The sequence below is a fragment of the Mus caroli genome, chromosome 7 (assembly GCF_900094665.2).
Source record: "Mus caroli chromosome 7, CAROLI_EIJ_v1.1, whole genome shotgun sequence".
Lineage (NCBI taxonomy): Eukaryota > Metazoa > Chordata > Mammalia > Rodentia > Muridae > Mus > Mus caroli.
The window spans coordinates 84,902,100-84,922,214 of NC_034576.1; the positions used below are offsets into that span (position 1 = coordinate 84,902,100).

Here is a 20,115-nt window from a genome sequence, read left to right on the forward strand (position 1 = left end):
CTGGTAGTGCACCAGGCTCACTCTAATAGAATACTCCTTGCTAATTGGATGGAGTGGACATCGTTAATGACATCTCTGGTGTCAGCTCTACCTTCAGGTCCTCCCCATTCCTCAGTGGCTGGATGGAAGGTTCAATCATCCTATCAATGGCTAGCCCTAACCAACTTATACTTGGGGTTTTCCAAGAGCCCACCTAGAGTGAGGGCATCAGAAGACACAGCCTCTATAACCCAAGAATTTACAACAGTCTTAGGAGCCTTGTGTTAGAAATTCTGGTCAAAGACCAAATGCATAGTCTATCACAATTTTACAACAATCAAAACCTATCTTTGTCCTTTATAGGGTGTGGGTGGAGACCTACAGTGGCAATCTGGTTCTTGTTGGGTTTATGTGTTTCCTCCTGTAAGAGTTACAGTATTCTGTGGAGGTGGGGTGGAGGACCCAGCTGTATTCCCAAGTCCCACATTTATCGTCCCTGAAGCTCATCTGGATTCCTCCTGCCTCTGTCCCTGGTGACTCGGCAGCTGTGGACAGTGGCTGGTGTGGATGACACATTTTGGCAGCTTCTTTCCCTGGCCCTGGCTCTATGCCCTGGGAAGATCTCACACTTCCTATCTGGCCTCTCTCCCTGGCCTTGCCTCCAGTTCTTGCTGCTTGGATGTCCTGACCTCTTTGGTCACTTCATCCCACAAGGAGCCACATGCTTAGAGTTTCTCTGACAGTTAAGTAGTCACCTCCCTTCTGGGTGGAAATGTTAGGGACACGAGATTTCTGAAGCCATGAGTGAATCAAGCCATCTTTCCTAAAAAATGACCCAGCTTTTCTGAGAGCCTTATCACATATAGGCAGTGATGCAGTTCTACTGGTGTAGGATGCTGAGCAACCCACTCCTGGATCTCTGGGGCAGAAGCATAGAAACTTTTTGCTGAGGCACGAAGACCTTCTTTTTTGCTGTCAACATGATGTGAATGACAGTGTCCTTACCTTTTCTGGAACCACAATGGAGAAAGTCTTGTAACCTTAGTTTAAAAAGCAAGACTTTGTCTCTAGCTGATATTTCAGCGGCAGCTCAGTTCTTGTTGATGAAGTCAATCTAAGCTAGCGAGGAAGCAAGATGAAATAGAGGTGATGTTTCCTGAGGCTCTGGGGTCTTTATGTTCCTTGTTAAATGACACTTCTTCCTATGATACACAAGGCAAATGACACCCACTCACAGGGTAGCTTTGAGGACAAAACCAAGACCTTTTGCTTTTTGAAGTTGGAGACAGTGTTTCTCTGTGTAGCTCTGAATGTCCTGGAACTCTGTAGACCAGGCTGGTCTTGAACTCACAGAGATCTGACTGCTTCCCAAGTACTGGGATTAAAGGCATGTGCTGCCATGTACAGAACCTTCCTGTATCCACCATAAAACTGACCACTAACTCCCAGACTAACCTGACACAGTAGAGATTATTTTCTGCCATGAACAAGAAAGTAATATACTTGAAAGTCAAAACAGTTGTTGCCTAGATTCTGAAAGTCAATGGATGTTTGCTGAGTTCATGATTGTTGACTAGAGAATACACTAAGGGTTTGACAATTCAGTTTGATATCTATATAGTGTAATTTGCTGTATATTAAAATTTTACTCTTTTTAATAAAGTGTATGTGTGTGCATTATGCACACATGCATATATACACATATGTGCATGTATCATGTATGTATGTATGTGTGTATGGGTATGTATGTGTGCTGGAGAACAGCTTCAAGTATCATCTTCATGAATGCTTTGGGACATGGTCTGTCACTGTCCTCAGATCTTAAAATAGATCTCTAAAACACACCACCAAGATGGGCCTTGGAAGGGAGAGGAAGCCTCAGAAGTCTTCCTGATTGGAGGCAAGGAAGACGCAGAAAAGGCTTATTGGAGCTTGGAAGGTTTTCTGCTGATTTTCTAATATGATAAGATACAGAGGGCAGATAAATCCTCCGGCTGAAGAGGAGAGTGGGATTAGAGACTGTAGGAGATTTTATTCAGGCTAGGGACAGTCTCTTTCATGGAGCTCAGGAGTGGACCTGTGCTCAGGGGTAAGACAGTTGCACAGGAGGGAGTGGTGGGGACAGATGAATGGCCCTGGAGGCAGGCATCTTTTCGATGTGATGTAGTAGCAAGTGTCTGGTATCCCAGAAGCTAGTGGGTGTTCCAACTCAAGCCCTGTTTCCTTCTGTGAACTAAAGTTCCTAGAAAAAATAAAGCCCCACATATGCTAAAGTTTCTGCAAGGCTTATTGACTGATTAGAATTTCCTGATTGTGGAGAGCTAGAATGTTGACCATCTAGAGCCAAATTACCTTGGGCTATTGTTAGTCTCTTAACTGTCACTTTGTTGTCTGCCTGCATATGGCCTAACTTCTCTAACTACTAGGTAAACCTTCCGTCAGCCCCAAAGCTAGGAATGCCATCAGAATGTTGTCTGAGATATATGGCAGAGATTCCCCACTTTGCGGTACTCTACCCACCTGGTATTCCTATCACCAGTTTGGAACATGTCTTGATTTGTATATACTTGGGCTGTCATTATATTCAAAATTGGCTCAGAATAAATTATCTCTTCTTCTCTTTGAGGTAAACACACATGTTTTTAAAGTGTGTGTGTGTGTGTGTGTGTACATGTGTGTGGTTGTGGAAGTTAGGAGAGCATATTTGGTGTCCTGCCCTATTGTCTCCACTTTATTCCTTTGAGACAAGATTCTTCACTAAACCTAGAACCTGGAGCTAGGCTGGGTGGCCACCGACTCTACCTGGCTCCACACTGGGCTTATACGCATACATGTGGCTGTGAGTTGATGTGGATTCTGATATTGAAGCTTGGGTACTCCTGCACGCTCAGCAAGTGCTCTGACCAGTGAGCACTCTGTGCAGCCCATCTGTGTATCCATAGGTGGATACTTCCGAATGTCTTCACTTTTGCAAACACCTCTTGTTTCTAGGGTTTCCTTCTTAGTCCTGGGTTATTCCAGAAAGCAAGCAAGCATGCTCCTGAATCTGCAGTCTTTAAAAACTCTGCGTGCTATGCCATATTCCCCTCGCTGTGCCCCATCTAAGTCTCTGTGGTATCCATTTCCTCTAATTCAGGTCACTTCTTAAACCCATTGCAAATTTCCCTAGCATGCAATAACTGCTCTTGGCAAGTCAACTGTGACCTCCATGGTTCCAGATCCCCTGGGAATTTCTTCAGGCTTGTCTTTCTCAGCTTCTTAGTGACAATGAAGACAGCTGATGACTCCCTTTGATGCTTAATCCTTCCATGATCTAGAACTGTTTTTTTTTCTTTTCTACTCTAATTGCTGAATAATTTAAATCAATCTCTCTCTCTCTCTCTCTCTCTCTCTCTCTCTCTCTCTCTCTCTCTCTCTCTCTCTCTCTCTCTCTCTCTCTCTCTCTCCATTTAAGCAATGATTTCTAAATTTCTTTTCTGAGTTCCATTCTTGCATATGCAGTAGCTGTCTCAGGCTCTCCTCCTGAGCATTTCAGACTTAACCATGACTCAAAACAGCACTGCCCATGTGTTATTCTTTCTGACAGATGTTCCTGCTTCAGGACCACCCAGCACTGAGTTCCTTTACAGGTAGCTGCTCAAGCCGAACCCCGGAGTAGTGAGAAGGGGAGGGAAAGGGGAAGAGTGGCTATCCTGGGCTGCTCACACCCTGATCTCTTTGAAAGGAGATTCCAGCCCAAGGAAACTAAGTTTCTTGCCAGGATTTGTACCCACAGCTTCTAGCTTCTAGTCTTTGTGAGTCTATTTTGCCTCCTCTATCCAATTCTCCAATTTGAACCAGTCAGTGTTCAAATTCTCCCCTATGGTTCCATATCCCTTTGCTGCTGGCCCTATGAGACTTTGGATGGCCTGCATCTTCCTTTCTTCCTCCCTCCCTCCCTCCCTCCCTCCCTTCCTTCCTTCCTTCCTTCCTTCCTTTCTATCTCCATCGAATGCACATTTTCTTCTGGTCCAGCCTCACTCTTCTCTCTGTACCTCAAGCCCACTGACATCCTTTCCAAGTGAGGGCTTTGAAGATTGCTCTTTATCTGACCAAAATACACATCCTTGCTTTTTTGCATGCTGCTCATCTCTCTGCTTTAGGAAGTAGACAGATGCCATCTTTTCAGGCATGCTTAGCTGGGCCTCATCTTTACAATCCCACTCCCTTTTCTTTGCTGTCATATCACCCAGGGCATCTCTTTTATAACATGTATAACCTCAGTTTTTCTTGTTTGCTTACTTAGTTATTTTATGGATCTTCTCCACCACAAAGGTAACTTCCATAATTATAGGGACCTTACCATTCATGTTTCTCATGATGTTCATAGCACTGAGACCTGTGCTAGGCATTAAAGGGTCTTTGTATATTGAATTGATGATCAACAGAATGGATTTCTTCATGTGTTGTCCATGGCTGAGATGTCCCAGCATAAGTATAGGCCTGGGTCAGTAAAGACGTACATGCAAATCCTTATTATATCCATTTGTAAAGTTAAGGTTTGGGCCTTGGTGAACTCTAAGGGATCTTCAGACTTTCAGAACTATGCTTTCATGAACTCTGAAGGTAATAGAAACAAATGTGAATACAGGGTTGGAGGGAGGGCTCAGTGGTTAGCAATGCTTGTTGCCAAGGCTGACAACTGAGTTATATCCCTAAGACTCAAGAGAGTCCTGACTCCAAGGTGTTCCACATTTGTGTCATGGCGCATGAATGCTCACACATATATGCATATTTAATAATAAAAAAGAATAGTTATTATTGTGTTACTTGATCTTTTGATTTTTGGTCTTTAACTTGACATAAGCTGGAGTCATTTGGGAAAGGGGCCTCAGTTCAGGAATTGGCTCCCGAGTAGGTCTTTGGGAAATTTTCTTGATTGGTTGATTGTGTGCGTGTGCATGTGTGTTGGGGGGCGGGGGGAGGTGGTGTCCGCCCACTGTGGGTAGTACCATATCTGGGAATGAGTCCTGAGGTGTATAAGAAGGTAAACTGGGCATGCCATGCAGAACAAGCCAGCAAGGAGCCTATGCCCTCTGCTTTAGTTCCTGCCTTTGGGCTTCTGTCTTGACTTCCTTTCATGATAGACTCTCACTTGGATGTTTAAGCTAACTAAATATTTTCCTCCCCAAATTGATTTTTGTCAGAATGTTTTCTCACAGCAGTAGAAAGTAAACTGTGGTGTTAAGTATCTAATAACAGTTTAACTCTAACCTAAAATGAAATTTATAAAGAAAATCTCATAGTTCTTTATGTCTGGTGCTATCCAGTTTAGTAGAGTTCAGTATACCTTGAGTGAACTATTGTGTGCTGACCTTTTCTAGTCAAAGTTTATTATTCAAACAAATGTAATTCATTGATTGATTGATTGATTGATTTAGACAAGATTATAGCCAAAGATGTTCTTGAATTTTGATCCTCATGCCCCCAGTTCCCAAATCCTGGGATTACAGGCATTTGCCACCAAGCCCAGTTTATGCATGGCTGGAGATCAAATCCAGGGTGTTATGCAAAGTAGGCACAATTTTACCAACAGAGCTCAACACCTAGCCCCTGGTTCTGCTGTAACCAAAGCTTGTGTTACACCATGGGAAGGTGTCTTAGTCAGGGGTTCTATTCCTGCACAAACATCATGACCAAGATGCAAGTTGAGGATGAAAGGGTTTATTCAGCTTAAACTTCCACACTGCTGTTCATCACCAAAGGAAGTCAGGACTGGAACTCAAACAGGCCAGGAAGCAGGAGCTGATGCAGAGGCCATAGAGGGATGCTACTTTGCTGGCTTGCCTCCCCTGGCTTGCTCAGCCTGCTCTCTTATAGAACCAACACTACCAGCCCAGAGATGGCACCACCCACAAGGGGCCTTTCCCTCTTGATCACTAATTGAGAAAATGCCTTACAGCTGGATCTCGTGAAGGCATTTCCCCAACTGAAGCTCCTTTCTCTGTGATAACTCCAGCCTGTGTCAAGGCTGGAGTTATCACAAAACTAGCCAGTACAATTGACCCCTTGTCAACTTGAGACACACAAACACATCACTAGTAAGCCTCAACCCTTAGTTTCTAATTCATTCCCCAGATCTAAACAACTAAGAACACCCCTCCACGGCCTCTGCATCAGCTCCTGCTTCCTGCCCTGCTTGAGTTCCAGTCCTGACTTCCTTTGGTGATGAACAGCAGTATGGAAGTGTAAGCTGAATAAACCCTTTCCGCCCCAACTTGCTTCTTGGTCATGATGTTTGTGCAGGAATGGAAACCCTGACTAAGACAGAAGGTGACACCTGGGACAACAGAGCTGTCAGGAGTTCTTTGCATCCTACTCTTTCCTGGTCCAGAAGGCAGCTTCCTTGGAGTGATTCTTCTCATCTCCTATTTCTTTTTTTTTAAGTAATTAAATTTTATTATTAAATATTTTCTCTATTTACAATTCAAATGTTATCCCCTTTCCTGGTTTCCCCTCCAAAAACCCCCTATCCCTTTCCTTTCCCCCTGCTCACCAACACACCCACTCCTGCTTCCTTGCCCTGGCAGTCCCCTATACTGGGGCATAGAACCTTCACAGAACCAAGGGCCTCTCCTCCCATTGATGAGGAGTACTAGTTAGTTCATATTGTTGTTCCTCCTATGGGGCTGCAGACCCCTTCAGCTCCTTGGGTACTTTCTCTACCTCCTTCATTGGGGACCCTGTGCTCTGGCCAATGGATGACTGTGAGCATCCACTTCTGTATTTGTTAGGCACTGGCAGAGCCTCTCAGGAGACAGCTATATCAGGCTCCTGTCAGCAAGCTCTTGTTGGCATCCGCAATAGTGTCTGCTTTTGGTGATTGTTTATGAGATGGATCTCCAGGTGGGGCAGTCTTTGGATGTCATCCGTTCAGTCTCTGCTTCAGGACCTTTGGAAGAGCAGTCAGTGCTCTTAACCCTTGAGCCATCTCACCAGCCCCTCATCTCCTATTTCATAGTTACTCCTTCCCAAGCAGGGGGAGGGGTCGCTGTCAGGATATGTGTAGCCATTGTTGACCAAATAAGACTAAGCTTGTGGGTGTCACTTCCTTTGCCAATTCCCTCCTTGGCAGAATCAAGGTAGAGATTCTGGAAAGCATCCCACACCCTCAGCTTCTCTTGGCCGCCTATGACAGGGTCATGCTGGATGGCATATGGGAGTGAATCCAGGCTTGTTTACCTGAGGCATATTCCACAGCCATTGGTGCTTCAGACCAGTGATCTACATGCACATGTTTGAGTTTCCCAAGGACACAATGAAGCCTTTCTGTGAAACAGGCCTATATGAGCACGGGTCTGTATGAAAACATACAAAGTGTTGTGAGGAAAGAAAAAGAAACCTCAAAGGAAATTTGATAAAATAATTACAAGTTGTTATTATGGATTGCAGGGGTGTGGGGGACTTCTCATTGACTTTTACAGCAGTCTGCATTTTCTAAAGTTCCTGTAATGAACAGAAATTTTGTTTGCGGTGTGGGAATAAACCTTCCCTAATCCTTCACATAAAGAAGAAAAAGATGGAACAAAGGACGGCCAGAAAGAAGGAAGGAGTGAGAGACAGTGAATTCTATGGGGTTGGAGAGATGAGCAGCGTAGGCTGTTCTCCTAGGGACCAGAGCCCAGCTCTCAGCTCCACATGAGGAACAGGACTGAACAGCTCCAGGGGATCTGACGCCCTCTTCTGGCCTCCTGGGGCACCAATATATATGTGGCATACATACAGACAGCCAAGAAGCATGAACATAAAAATAAGACAAATCTTTCTTAAAGAAAAAAAAAATCCTAAAAGCAATGGGTTTGCAGTAATGAAAGTTGAGCAAGTAATTGTTACATGGTTTTAATTGCTGGAAGTTGGAGCAGGGAGGTAGAGAGAAAAAAAAGGGCCAGATGTGCCAGGTTGGGATATCCTGGTCTAAAGTGTCCCTGCATCAATGTCTTATGTGCCTCACCTTGCCCCTGGCTTAGAGGACACTTTTCTCTTTATGTCATGAGAGCGGTCCTAGTGGGATCTTTTGGATTCTGCCTCCTAGAGGGACTTTCCTGGTGTCTTATTTGTGACTATGTGACCTTGCCTTTCAGGCTACAGCAGAGAAGTCTCCTGGAGCCTACTTCCTTCCTGAGTTTGCGCTCTCTCCTCAGGGAAGCTTCCTAGAAGACACCACAGGGGAGCAGTTCCTCACATACCGCTATGATGACCAGGTAGGAGGACTGCAAAGAATCTCCGGCTTTGCCTTCTCTTCCTCAGAAGTGCCAGTAAAGGACTGGGGAGGGGCCCAGTGCTTAAGAATCCTTGCTTGCTCTGGAAGCATAAGAACTTGAGTTTGGATCTGAAGCACCTACAGCAAAAAGCCTTGGGTGGTGACTTGTGTTTGGAAGCCCAGTGCAGGACAGTCAGGTCAATGAGGCCTGTTGGCTGTCAGCCTAGAAGATAAACAATCAGCTCTAGCTTCAGAGAGAGACTGTCTCATGGGAATAAGATAGAAAGTGATACAGGAGGACAAGCAGTCTCCTCCGGCCTTCCCACGAGCACAGGTGCACACATAGATACACATTTACACATGTGCACTGTGCACGCGCACACAGCGTCTACACAATAGAACGTTGTGTCTCTCTGGCCAGTATTAATATAACAGATCCTTGACACCCCGCAGGGACCTGAAGCTGCTGGCTGCAGTGACTTCCTGCCCTGTAGGCAGTTCGGCTCTGCCTGGAACACTGGCTCAAGAAAGACTCTTGTTTCTCTCACAAGAGATGATGTTTTAGATATCACTAAATGTATTCTCCCAGAGAGAGTTATCAGAGGATTCTGACCAGGTAGTCGTTGCTTCTTCATCATCTCAACTTTCACTTCACTTCTTGGGGCGGGGGCGGGGGGGGGAGGCGGTGTCTTTGCAAACATCAGGGCCAGCAGAGTGATGCTCCACATGCGACGAGAAGGAAATCCATTTCAGTACAACTCAACCTATGCTGATTTAAACTTCTAGAGTCTGACATCAGTAGTTTATTGTAAGGGTATTTGAATACATTACATTTTGTATAAATAAATAAATAAATAAATAAATAAATAAAATAAACTTTCCTGGCATAACACAATCCTCTGAACACAAGGAGGCAAAATTACATCAAAACTTTTCTTAAAGTATGTGTCATTTCTTCTGTGAAGGGGATTTCTAGAGATAGACTCATGTGTTATCTTAAGGGTCTAGAGGATGACCTGGTATGGTGTCAGTCATATGGAAAGTGTAGAGGTCATCTGGCTGTTAGCCACTTCTGGTCCTGGTTATGGGATCTTGGGGGAACCCCTGGCTATACAGATAATGCAAAGGTCACCTAAAGTATTAGCCACCTCTGGTCCTGCTTGTGGAAGCTTGGTATGGACTGGCCCTACAAATAATACATATTTTACCAGGCTTGGACCACCTCCATTTCCAGCCTTCTGGATGGAAACACAGGTTATGCATCTCTCCATTGAAGAGATAATCCTGTATGTTTAACAATCCTGTGTTTAACAGTCCCGGTTTCCCATGTGCTTATCTATGAGTTCATGGACCTTTGTGCTCCCAACAGCTTCCTTCAGGAGCACTAGCATTTCTAAGGCCATTTCTTAGACTGAAACAGACTATGTATGCAGGTGTGTGTGTGTGTGTGTGTGTGTGTGTGTGTGTGTGAGAGAGAGAGAGAGAGAGAGAGAGAGACTTCATAAAGGCTAACGATGCTTGCTGTAATGTAGGAATCTGGGCATTTAGAGTGATGGTTCTCTTTTGATCTCAATTCACAGTGTTCACATTTAAGATTAGACAGGCTTTTCACATCACCTCAAATTGTGAACTAGAACACCAGCTCTGCCAAATGGCAGTTTCTAGCTGAATACCTGAAGTCTAGGGCCAGTGGCAGGGAACAGAAAGTAGAGATTTAACCCATATGGGACCTGTGTGGCCCTGGTACCTAAAGGCCCCAGTAGAGATAAAGAGCCAGGCATGGTCACCTTGTCATGGAACACAGTGGCATTGAGGGGGACGGATGATGATTTGGGACCAGCTGTCTTGTCTTTAGCTGTGTGGTCAAAGGCCAGCATCTTGTGGTTGGTTTAGGTGGACCTAGGAAGACAGCCCTCAGGAGGAGCAACTCTGAGAGACTTAATCTATTGACGTGTGAGATGAAACTACAGAGGGCAGGATCAGCTCTAGGGTTGGCTGGAACTGGCCTGGGCTGTGGGTTAGAATGAGTACTGAAGTCTCACTTAGTGTGAAAGACTGGTACTGATGAAAGCCTTGACCAGAGGCCCAGATGGGGAAGCTTGGTGCCGAGGACTCTATTTCCTCCAGTCCTCGGGGCTATGACTGAATTACCTACCCTTGGTGTGCATAGTGCTACATCTGGGGTTGGTAATGAGGGGCAAGGCTGTGGCCTAGAAAACTTCCTGTTGACACAGAGCTTCACATGATGAGACAAGATTATACTTTTTAACTGTAAAGTTCAACATTCAATCACTTCTCCAAGTTCCCACAATCAATATAATGATGGGATCTGGACTGAGCCAGTTAATTGTCCATATCATTAACCCAATCATTTGGAGCTGGTCCCCAGTAAGACCCGAAGATCATTAAGCTGTGTTCTCCCTTTCTATCCTATGGGTCTTCAGAAGGTTTGTAACTTATAGCTCCCTCTAAGCCAGAAATCAATGCACCAACAGTTTTTCAAATGAGAACTTTAGAGAAACCAAGAAAAAACAGTAAGGGTGTAATTTACTCCAGACACAAACAGGTTAGAAACATGCACTGCTCTTGCACAGGGCCTGAGTTTGGTTCTCAGCGTCCATACACAATGGCACACTACCACCTGTAACTACAGCTCCAGGAGGACCAGTGCACTCTTATGGCCTCCAGAGGCACCTACATTTATAAGCCCATGCTCCTCACCCCACATAGACACAATTAAAAATGAAGATAAATCTTAAATTAATATTTATTGATATCTAACTGCACATGGAACAAAGACAGATCTGAAGTCTAGGACTTGGTAGATTTCAGTATTTTTTTCACGCGTGGAACAACAAGATGAAGAGAGAGAATGTTGAGCTCTGTTGGGGGTCTCTGCAGTCTTTCCTAGGCAATATCCACTACCCACGAAGGACACATGCCTCTCTGACTCTGTCCTTGGTACAGGCTGGTTCTGTCTACCCTTCTTCAGTTTTTATACAGGTAGGCTATACAGCATGTGCTCATCTGTCTGGCTTCTCTCACACATCACTGTGTCTGAAAGCTTTGAACAAGTCTTTGGATCCAATCTCATACAAGATTTAGTGTTTAGCCATCAGTCGAAGCGCTTTAACAGACTGTCTCAGATGAGACAGTCTACAACACTCTGGGTGGCATGGCATTCCAACATTTTTGCTTCACAGGAATTCCCAGAGTGTTCCTAAATGTTTTGCAGGGCAGTTGATGCAAAGATTCCTTACCTGGGGAAGGGGTGGGGCAGTGTTCGTTATATAACAGTCAGAAAGTGGTGGCCGTGGCTGTTACCCAGGACAGCTCTGTCCTGCCAGGGGGCTTGGGTCCCTACCTGCCAAGTAGGAGTGTTTATACTAGCAGTTGGTGGTTTGTTCTCACAGTGGCCTGGAGCCAGAGTCACAAAGTGCTTGTGCAAATGAGGCCACAACCTGGACTGTAAAGTGGTCGGGGCAGAGGTGGGTTCGCTGGGCTCTTCCTCCCTACAAAACACTCATTTTATAAAATAGGAAGCAGGTGGTAGGTGTGTAGACATTGGCTTTCTTGAACAACTCCCACAGGACTCTTGAAAGTATTCTATCCTGGGCACATTTTCACGAAGACCTTTAGGTCACTTTCCAAATGTCTCCTGGATTAGGTGCCTGGAAAACTAATAACCCCTAGGCCTGTAAAGCACAGCTAAGGTGCAGGCTATGCTTAATGAGACACATAAAAGCCACATCGTGGCTTATTCAGGAGTGGAAGCAGCTTCTAGGGAGAGCAGAGCCTGAGGCCAGCCAGCTGCCCACTGGGCTACAAGCAGGACTGGTCAGGCAGTCTTCACATTACTCCATCTAATGAGCCTCTAACAGTGATGTGACATCTGTGAACCTCAGATCCTTCAACTGATTTCCAAAGCAGAATGAGTGGGTTTCATGACCTTCCCTCATTCCACTGTTTAAAAAAAAAAGTCTAGTTTGAGACCACAGATGGAGTATTCCAGCTGCCGTGTTAATTGGTTCACTCTGATTACCCAGGCAGTCTGGCCAGCAAGGCAATGAACTGTTACTTCAAGATTTAGAGAGTTGTACAGCTGGTGGAGACTTCAGTTCCAACACCTCGTCCTGCAAGTCAGGAAAGCAGAGACTCTTAAGTGTGCAAATGACTTAGTCAAGGACATCCAGATGGCTGTTTGAAAACTGAAGACCACTGCCCTCCACACCCCAGACCCTGCTGTCCCAGACCATCTCCATCTGATTCTCTCAGACTTAGGGGTGAGTTTGTTCCTTTGTTCCTTTCCAAAGACCTTGATCCCATGGCTATGGCCATGGAGAGCTTCGGGGACCATAGGAAACCGCAGGGAATGCTTTGATATTAACAGACCACTCTGCGGATTCAGACTCAGCAAATGCTATCCCCTTTCCTAGTTTCCTCTCCGAAAGTCCCCTATACCCTCCCCCCCTCCAACCCTCCCACTCCCGCTTCCTGGCCCCGGGGCATATAATCTTCATAAGACCAAGGGCCTCTCCTCCCATTGATTGGTGACTAGGCCACCCTCTTCTACATATGCATCTAGAGACATGAGCTCTGGGGGTGCTGGTTAGTTCATATTGTTGTTCCTCCTATAGGGTTGCAGACTCCTTCAGCTCCTTGGGTACTTTCTCTAGCTCTTTCATTGGAGGCTCTGTGTTCCATCCAATAGATGACTGTGAGCACCCACTTCTGTATTTGCCAGGCACTAGCATAGCCTCACAAGAGACAGCTATGTATGTCCTGTCAGCAAAATCTTGTTGGCATATGCAATAGTGTCTGCATTTGGTGGCTGATTATGGTATGGATTCCTGGGTGAGGCAGTCTCTGGATGGTCGTTCCTTCAGTCTCAGCTCCAAACTTTGTCTCTGTAACTCATTCCATTTGTATCTTATCTACTTGTACAAAGCTCAAGTCTAAGTGGATCAAGGAACTCCACATAAAACCAGAGACACTGAAACTTATAGAGGAAAAAGTGGAGGAAAGCCTTGACGATATGGGCACAGGGGAAAAATTCCTGAACAGAACAGCAATGGCTTGTGCTGTAAATTCAAGAATCGACAAATGGGACCTCATAAAATTGCAAAGCTTCTGTAAGACAAAAAAACATTGTCAATAAGACAAAAAGGCCCCCAACAGATTGGGAAAAGATCTTTACCAAATCCTAAATCTGATAGGGGAATAATATCCAATATAAATAAAGAACTCAAGAAGTTGGACTCCAGAAAACCAAATAACCCTATTAAAAAATGGGGTACAGAGCTAAACAAAGAATTCTCAACCGAGGAATACTGAATGGCTGAGATGCACCTGAAAAAATGTTCAACATCCTTAATCATCAGGGAAATGCAAATCAAAACAACCCTAAGATTCCACCTCACACCAGTCAGAATGGCTAAGATCAAAAACTCAGGTGACAGCAGATGCTGGCGAGGATGTGGAGAAAGAGGGACACTACTTCATTGTTGGTGGGATTGCAAGCTGGTACAACCACTCTGGAAATCAGTTTGGCGGCTCCTCAGAAAATTGGACATAGTACTACCAGAAGATCCAGCAATACCACTCCTGGGCATATACCCAGAAGATGTTCCAACTGGTAATAAGGATACATGCTCCACTATGTTCATAGCAGCCTTATTTATAATAGTCAGAAGCTGGAAAAAACCCAGATGTCCCTCAACAGAGGAATGGATACAGAAAGTGTGGTACATTTACACAATGGAGTACTACTCAGCTATTAAAAACAATGAATTTATGAAATTCTTAGGCAAATGGATGGATCTGGAGGATATCATCCTAAGTGAGGTAACCCAATCACAAAAGAACACACATGATATGCACTCACTGATAAGTGGATATTAGCCCAGAAACTTAGAATACCCAAGATACAGTTTGCAAAACACATGAAAATCAAGAAGAAGAAGACCAAAGTGTGGATACTTCATTCCTTCTTAGAATTACAGTGTTTTCAAAGTCAAAATCAAATAGTGCTGCCTCCCGTTGGGTAGCTCATCTTCCGAGTGAGAGCCTTTGGACACTTGGATGTAGTAAGCATATAGAGCAATTACATAGAACTTGTCTGTGATACTTGTAAACTTTAAATCTAACTTCTAGAATTGTTGTCAGCCCTTTTTCCATACCACCTTGAATAGCCATATTTAATTTTAAATTTTCAACAGTTTCCTTGAAGTCACATTGGTTCTTTTGCACATGATTCTACAGCTGGGGGAAAAAAACAGATCTGTGTTTGTGACATCTGTGATGGCTAATCTTGGTTGGCAATTTGACATATCTGGCAAGGGGTATGCTCATTAGAAGAATTTATCAGACTGGCCTATGGGCAGTTCTGTAGGACATTTCTTGACTGATAATTGGTATAGAGGGGCTTAGCCACTGTGGGACATACACCCCTGCACAAATGGTGGCCTAGGCGCTATAAAATAGCTAGCTGAGAAAATCAGAGTGAACAAACCACTAAATAGTGTTTCTCTGTGGTTCTGCTTTGAGTGCCTGCCTTGTGTTCCTGCCTTGGCTTCCCTAGATGGTGGAATATAAAATATAAGATGAAATGAACGGTTTACTCTCCAAGTTGCTTTAGGTAATAACATTTATCACAGCAACTGAAACAAACAAACAAACAAACAAACACACACACATACACACACACACACACACCCAGGACAACATCCCCATCCACCACGGTACCTTAGGTACCACCCTAGGTGATTCTTCTCTTTCCCTGCGTGCCCCTGGCAGCCCAAATATGTGATGTCTTCATTCCAGAGGCATGGGCCAGTTTGCATTTCTTATGTTTCCTTTGCTGGGGACCCAGAGGACTGGATGTGTGGCTCTGACAGGCCCTTGGAAAAATGCTTATCAGAGTTGAAAGGAAGCCCAGTGGCCTGGCTCTTCAGGTGAGGAATCCGAGTTCTAGGGAGAAATGGTGTCCTGTCTAAGTTCTTGCAGCCGGGCACAGAAAAGCCAGATGCCTGTTTTCTGCCCTTAAGCACAGTTAGGACTTCTTCTTCTTTTTTTTTTTTTTTTACCCCCTCTTACATCTAATCTGTGGGCAGGGAAAGTATGAGAGAAATGTTTGAATGAATTTTTAAAACAAGCAATAACAACAGTATATCAATAATGAAGTCTTTGTGTAGGCTTACCCCTCAACCTCTCTCAAATGACATCTTTCTGATACCATTATGCCAAACCTAAGCTTCCCTTTTCCTTATTTAACTATTGATTTATGCATTCTTTCTCAGGAGAAGAAGTCCTTTTGCTACAAGTACATCTTTCTCAGAGTAACTCCCTCCCAACTTTTCATGGACATCTTGGCCAGGAGCTGTGTTGTGGTTAAGCTGCTGGCAGGCCTCAGGGCCATCACTTGGGATTTTCAAGTTATTTCTGGAATAATTTTTTTTTAAGCTTGGAAAGCTTATAGCAACTCCTGAAGTTTCTGGTAAAGGAAGATGAACCCAGCCCTTGGGTCTGCGGGGTTCTGTCTGTCGTCTTTTTTCACTGACCAAAGTGAGTCACCTATATGTTCTCCACACAGGAGCCTTTCTGTGTCCTTCCTGGCTATTGAGTGTTAGGTTTTTAAGGACCAAGCCATTAGAGTTTGGATGGCTCTCATTCTTTTGTTAGTGAGTAATCCTGATTGAATGGAGCCATGGTCCTTAAATATTCTAAAGATTTAGCCACCTAATGAGAAAGCAAGCATATGGTCTGCTAGGAAATTAGAAGAATATACCAGTTGGGATGATGTTTACTCTGACCTAACTCAGACACACAGCAAACCCACAAACCTTGCATGTGCAACATGCTATTGAGGTTGACTTTGGCCCATGTGAACTCCGAATTTCATTATCTCTGAGGTTTTCACAAATCAGATAATTCTCCAGGATCGATGAGTTCATCTGTTCTGTTCCTTGAAGTTCAATATCTAGCTCTTGAATTACACAGACATTGTTCTCTTTTTATATTGTTCTTCCTAGACTCATTCAGGGGGTCAGGGGGCTGTGCTGGGTTTTTTATACCTTTGCTGTGTGGATTAAATGGTAGATACAGGAGAGGAACATTCAAGACAAATTCAACTGCCTCCTACCACTATAGCTGCAGATGCTGGGAAGCATGCTCCCCTTCCCCCATCATCCATCCCTCTTCTCTGAGATCAAGCCACGTCTTACTGGAAGATTCACAAAAAATTTCAAACACTTTGAGACTAGGTCATTTCGAGCAACATAGGTCCTTCCTTTATAGTCTTTGATGAATGTGTCCCCTCTTCTCCACTGTCCCCTCTCTTCCACAGTCTTCAGGCCTTGTTCTGAGTTCTCCTGTTTTATGCTTTGACATTGACTTTTCACTCCCACTTCCTCCCACTGTCCTCTCATGACCTAATTTCCTACTTTCTGCTTCAGGTGCTGACAAGGCCCACCTCCTATGACTTCCATTACTCAGTCATCAGACATCATGAGGCTGAAGTGGGAGTTTGCCCTGCCCCAAGTCCCTGCCACTGCTTCCTGGTCAGACTTTTGTCCTCTCAGTGATTTTCTCTCTTGGAGATGGATGCCATCCATCCAGATCACTGAACTGAGCACTCACCAAAGTGTTTACAAAGGGCTATTCCCTCATCTATTTCCTCCCTGCTATCCTGTCATGATGCTAAGCCTGGTCCAGGATTGTATACATCCCAAAATTTCATTGACACAGTCATATTTAGTTCTCTCTAGCTCCAGTGGTCCTCATTCACCTTCTATCGTATCTACGTATTCCACATTGCACCTTGTCATACTTCACACAACCAGCTCTCTAACTTCAACCCCCTCCCTTCAGAGCCTCCAATGGACACTCTTATTACCCACATACTTTTAACATCAAAGAGAGATCCATGTCTCTTATCCTTCAGTTCATCTGAGATGGTCAGAGATCTCCTATTTATCAGTGCCATTTCTGCCCTTATATTCATAGATTTTCTGTTGTGTTGGCTGAGTAGATCAGTACTTACAGATCCACTTGTTGGACCTTTTCTTTTATCCAGGTAGCCTACTGAGCTCTGCTGTACAAAGTCACCAAATGGTGAAGGACAGCCTCTATTAGAGGTGGATGCCTTACTATGACCTTTGATCGTCTCTGGTTCTTTACTTTGGCCCCTTCCGTCATCTCCTAGTAAGCAACATTCCTGCTACTTAGTCTATTAGTGTCTCAAATGAACGCCAACCTTACATACTGCTGTGCTTTATTTTCAGGCATAGCCAAGCGAGTGGGTTTTAGAGATCAATGGAGACACAAAACAAAGATCTGTTGCTTTGCTGCCCAGGCCAGAGGGAGGCATGCCAGGCAAGAAAAGCCATCTTTGATTCTCTCCAAGCTGAATTTGGAAGGACTAGGTGTAGAAGCAATAATGGAATTTTCCCCATCACAAGGGATTTGAGGAATTGTTTTCATTGGCTTATTTGAAGTTTAGAAACATTTCCTTTGCCATGGCCAATTCTGGCCTACATCACAAAAATACAAGCAGAGTTTGCAAAGAGGCTCCTGGTAGCTAAGTCTCCAGGAGATCAGATCACCCAGTGGGTGCTTCAGTCTGCTCATTCTTTGAGTTTTAGCATGCTGGACTGTATTTCCTTGGATGTGGATTTTAGGGAGCTTTGGAGTATCCTGAGGGCTCCTCTGGTGGTAGGGAAACTGTCTCTACCCACGTATGCTGACAGGCCATTGTTTTGCTCTCTGCTTTATTTACCCTTTGGAATGCTCCTAATCTCAGGCTTATGTGAACTGCTAGATGGTGGCCTGTGTCCTGTTTTCCTAGACTAAGACAAACCCAGCTTCTATGCTGCTTTCTGGCCTGGACTTTACTGTCCTCCCTTCAGCTGGGCTCCTCTAGTGGGATAGGTGTTCCGAGGTCTGGCTGTATTGCTTAGTAGGACATCCCAAGGTCACACACGGCACAGTCGTGTGACTGTTGAAGACACCTCATTGTCTTCTGTGGTTGGACACTCTCTTTGCAGTGTCAACCAGTCCATTTCTAGGTCAGGTGTGGGCAATTAAGTTGCTGTGTTTTCTCTCTGGTCTGTCCTCTACTGCAGACCCAGCACAACTAGCTTCAGAGACTTTTCTCTTGTCTCTTATACTCAGCTCCAGTCCCTTGAGCAGGATGATATTTGTTCATTTTCCTGATCAATTATTTCTTCTTCAGGCAACTCTGTAGATATAAAATTTTTGCAACCTACTTTTAATAAGGTTTCAATCTCTCCTCTAGCCCACCACCCAGCAGAGGTAGTGGAAGAGAAAAGTTATTAGAATGTGGGGGAAGTGGACCTGTTCAGCAATAATTCTTTGGGGGGCGAGCTTGATCATCATTCTCAGCAGTTCAGTCCTGTAGCAAAAACCAAATAGGACTCAGCAGTTGCAGACCAGTCCTCTAGGCAGGCAGACACCACACACTAACCAGCAGCTACAGTCCAGGCCTCTCAGCAGGCAGATACTAGGCAGGAACCTGCAGCTGTAGTTCAATCCTGAAGGAACTGCAAGGCTCACCAACTGGCCTGAGGTGAGTCTTTAGAAGTGGCAAGCTGCTGCAGGAACCTCACGAGCAGTTCTTGGATGAGTTTCTCTCAATGGTGGGGTTATCACAAGTTGAGCTCAATAACACTATGTAAGGCGAACCAATACATGTGTGTCATTAGTGAAGGATAGCGAGGCTAAGCAACCCAAACCAATGCTCAGTTCTAGTCTCCCACTGTCTGTGGAGTCATTGATACTCCTTCACCAAGCATTCTTTCATGTGTTTGCTATAGCCAAGCATCCTTTCACCTGTGTCTGCTTCAGGAAAACTTTCTTTCACGTGTGTGCATTAGCAAAACATCCTTTCACCTGTGTGCCCCAGCAAAACATCATTTGACATAACTAACTTTTCCACTTCAGATCTCTTCCCTGACTCTATCCTCACCTTCACTTCCCACCTCTGAAGGTGACTTCTACTCACAAGTGAGTCAAGACCCATCTTCTCATTTTTTCTCCCTCCTTGTCTCTCCCTCCCTTCTCTTAGCTTTCTTGCCTTAACTCCATCTTCCCTTCCTTCTTCTATTCACCCTATCTCATTCTGGGATTTCTTTTTCATGCAGCATTTTTACCTTCCGGTCTTATAATTTATGGATAGTGGATGCTGGGAGTGAGAAGAGAGAAAACGAGGTCTTTTGCATGCCTGGATAAGCCTGGAGGACTTCTTCATCCAAGCTGCAAACTCTATAGGGATCTTCATCAGGCACTGTCTATCTAGCAAACACAATCAGGCTTTGAGTTTGGATGACTTTCTGTTGAGCTTCCTACCCCCAGGGTCAGCAGTGACAGCTCTGGGCAGTGACTGGTGACTCTACCTGGGTTCTTCCCTGAGAACGCTTAGCTTATGCCCATCATTCTGCATAGGTACACACAGACAGCTGTGCTCTACAGGTTTTTATTTTCAGTTAATCATGGGCACTGCTGCATGAAAATCTGTTTCCTACTGTGCATGGCGGAGGCTCCCTCGTCTCCAGAAGCTGCTCCCCTTGCATTTATTTATGAAGACCTTGTTGCTAGCTACACTACTAGTAGGGTCAGGACATGAGCTTGCCTGTCTGACTACTCTGATTGTTCCTGAGACTCAGAGTAGCCAGTGATGAGACCAGAAGTCATTCTTAAGACAGAAAACTATTTCTGAGTTCTCTTTAAAGAATAAATACAAATTTCAGAAGTTTTACTCATCTTTGTCATAATAAAGAGGCTTTCTTGTGGGCGTGTATTTGGTTCCCCTTCTAAATCTCAGCATGCAAAAGTGAAGAATTTGCCGGGCGGTGGTGGCGCACGCCTTTAATCCCAGCACT

At 44.6% G+C, this 20,115-nt stretch overlaps 1 protein-coding gene across 2 annotated transcripts in view; it reads left to right on the forward strand.

Annotated features, from left to right (window-relative positions):
• Window positions 1-20,115, forward strand: part of Adamtsl3 (ADAMTS like 3) — a 270,398-nt gene that overhangs the window by 35,274 nt on the left and 215,009 nt on the right. For both annotated transcript variants that reach the window (XM_029480045.1, XM_021167800.2), the window contains exon 3: window positions 8,100-8,219. In XM_029480045.1, the coding sequence (XP_029335905.1) occupies window positions 8,100-8,219 (120 nt within the window). The remainder of the gene's footprint in view (window positions 1-8,099; window positions 8,220-20,115) is intronic.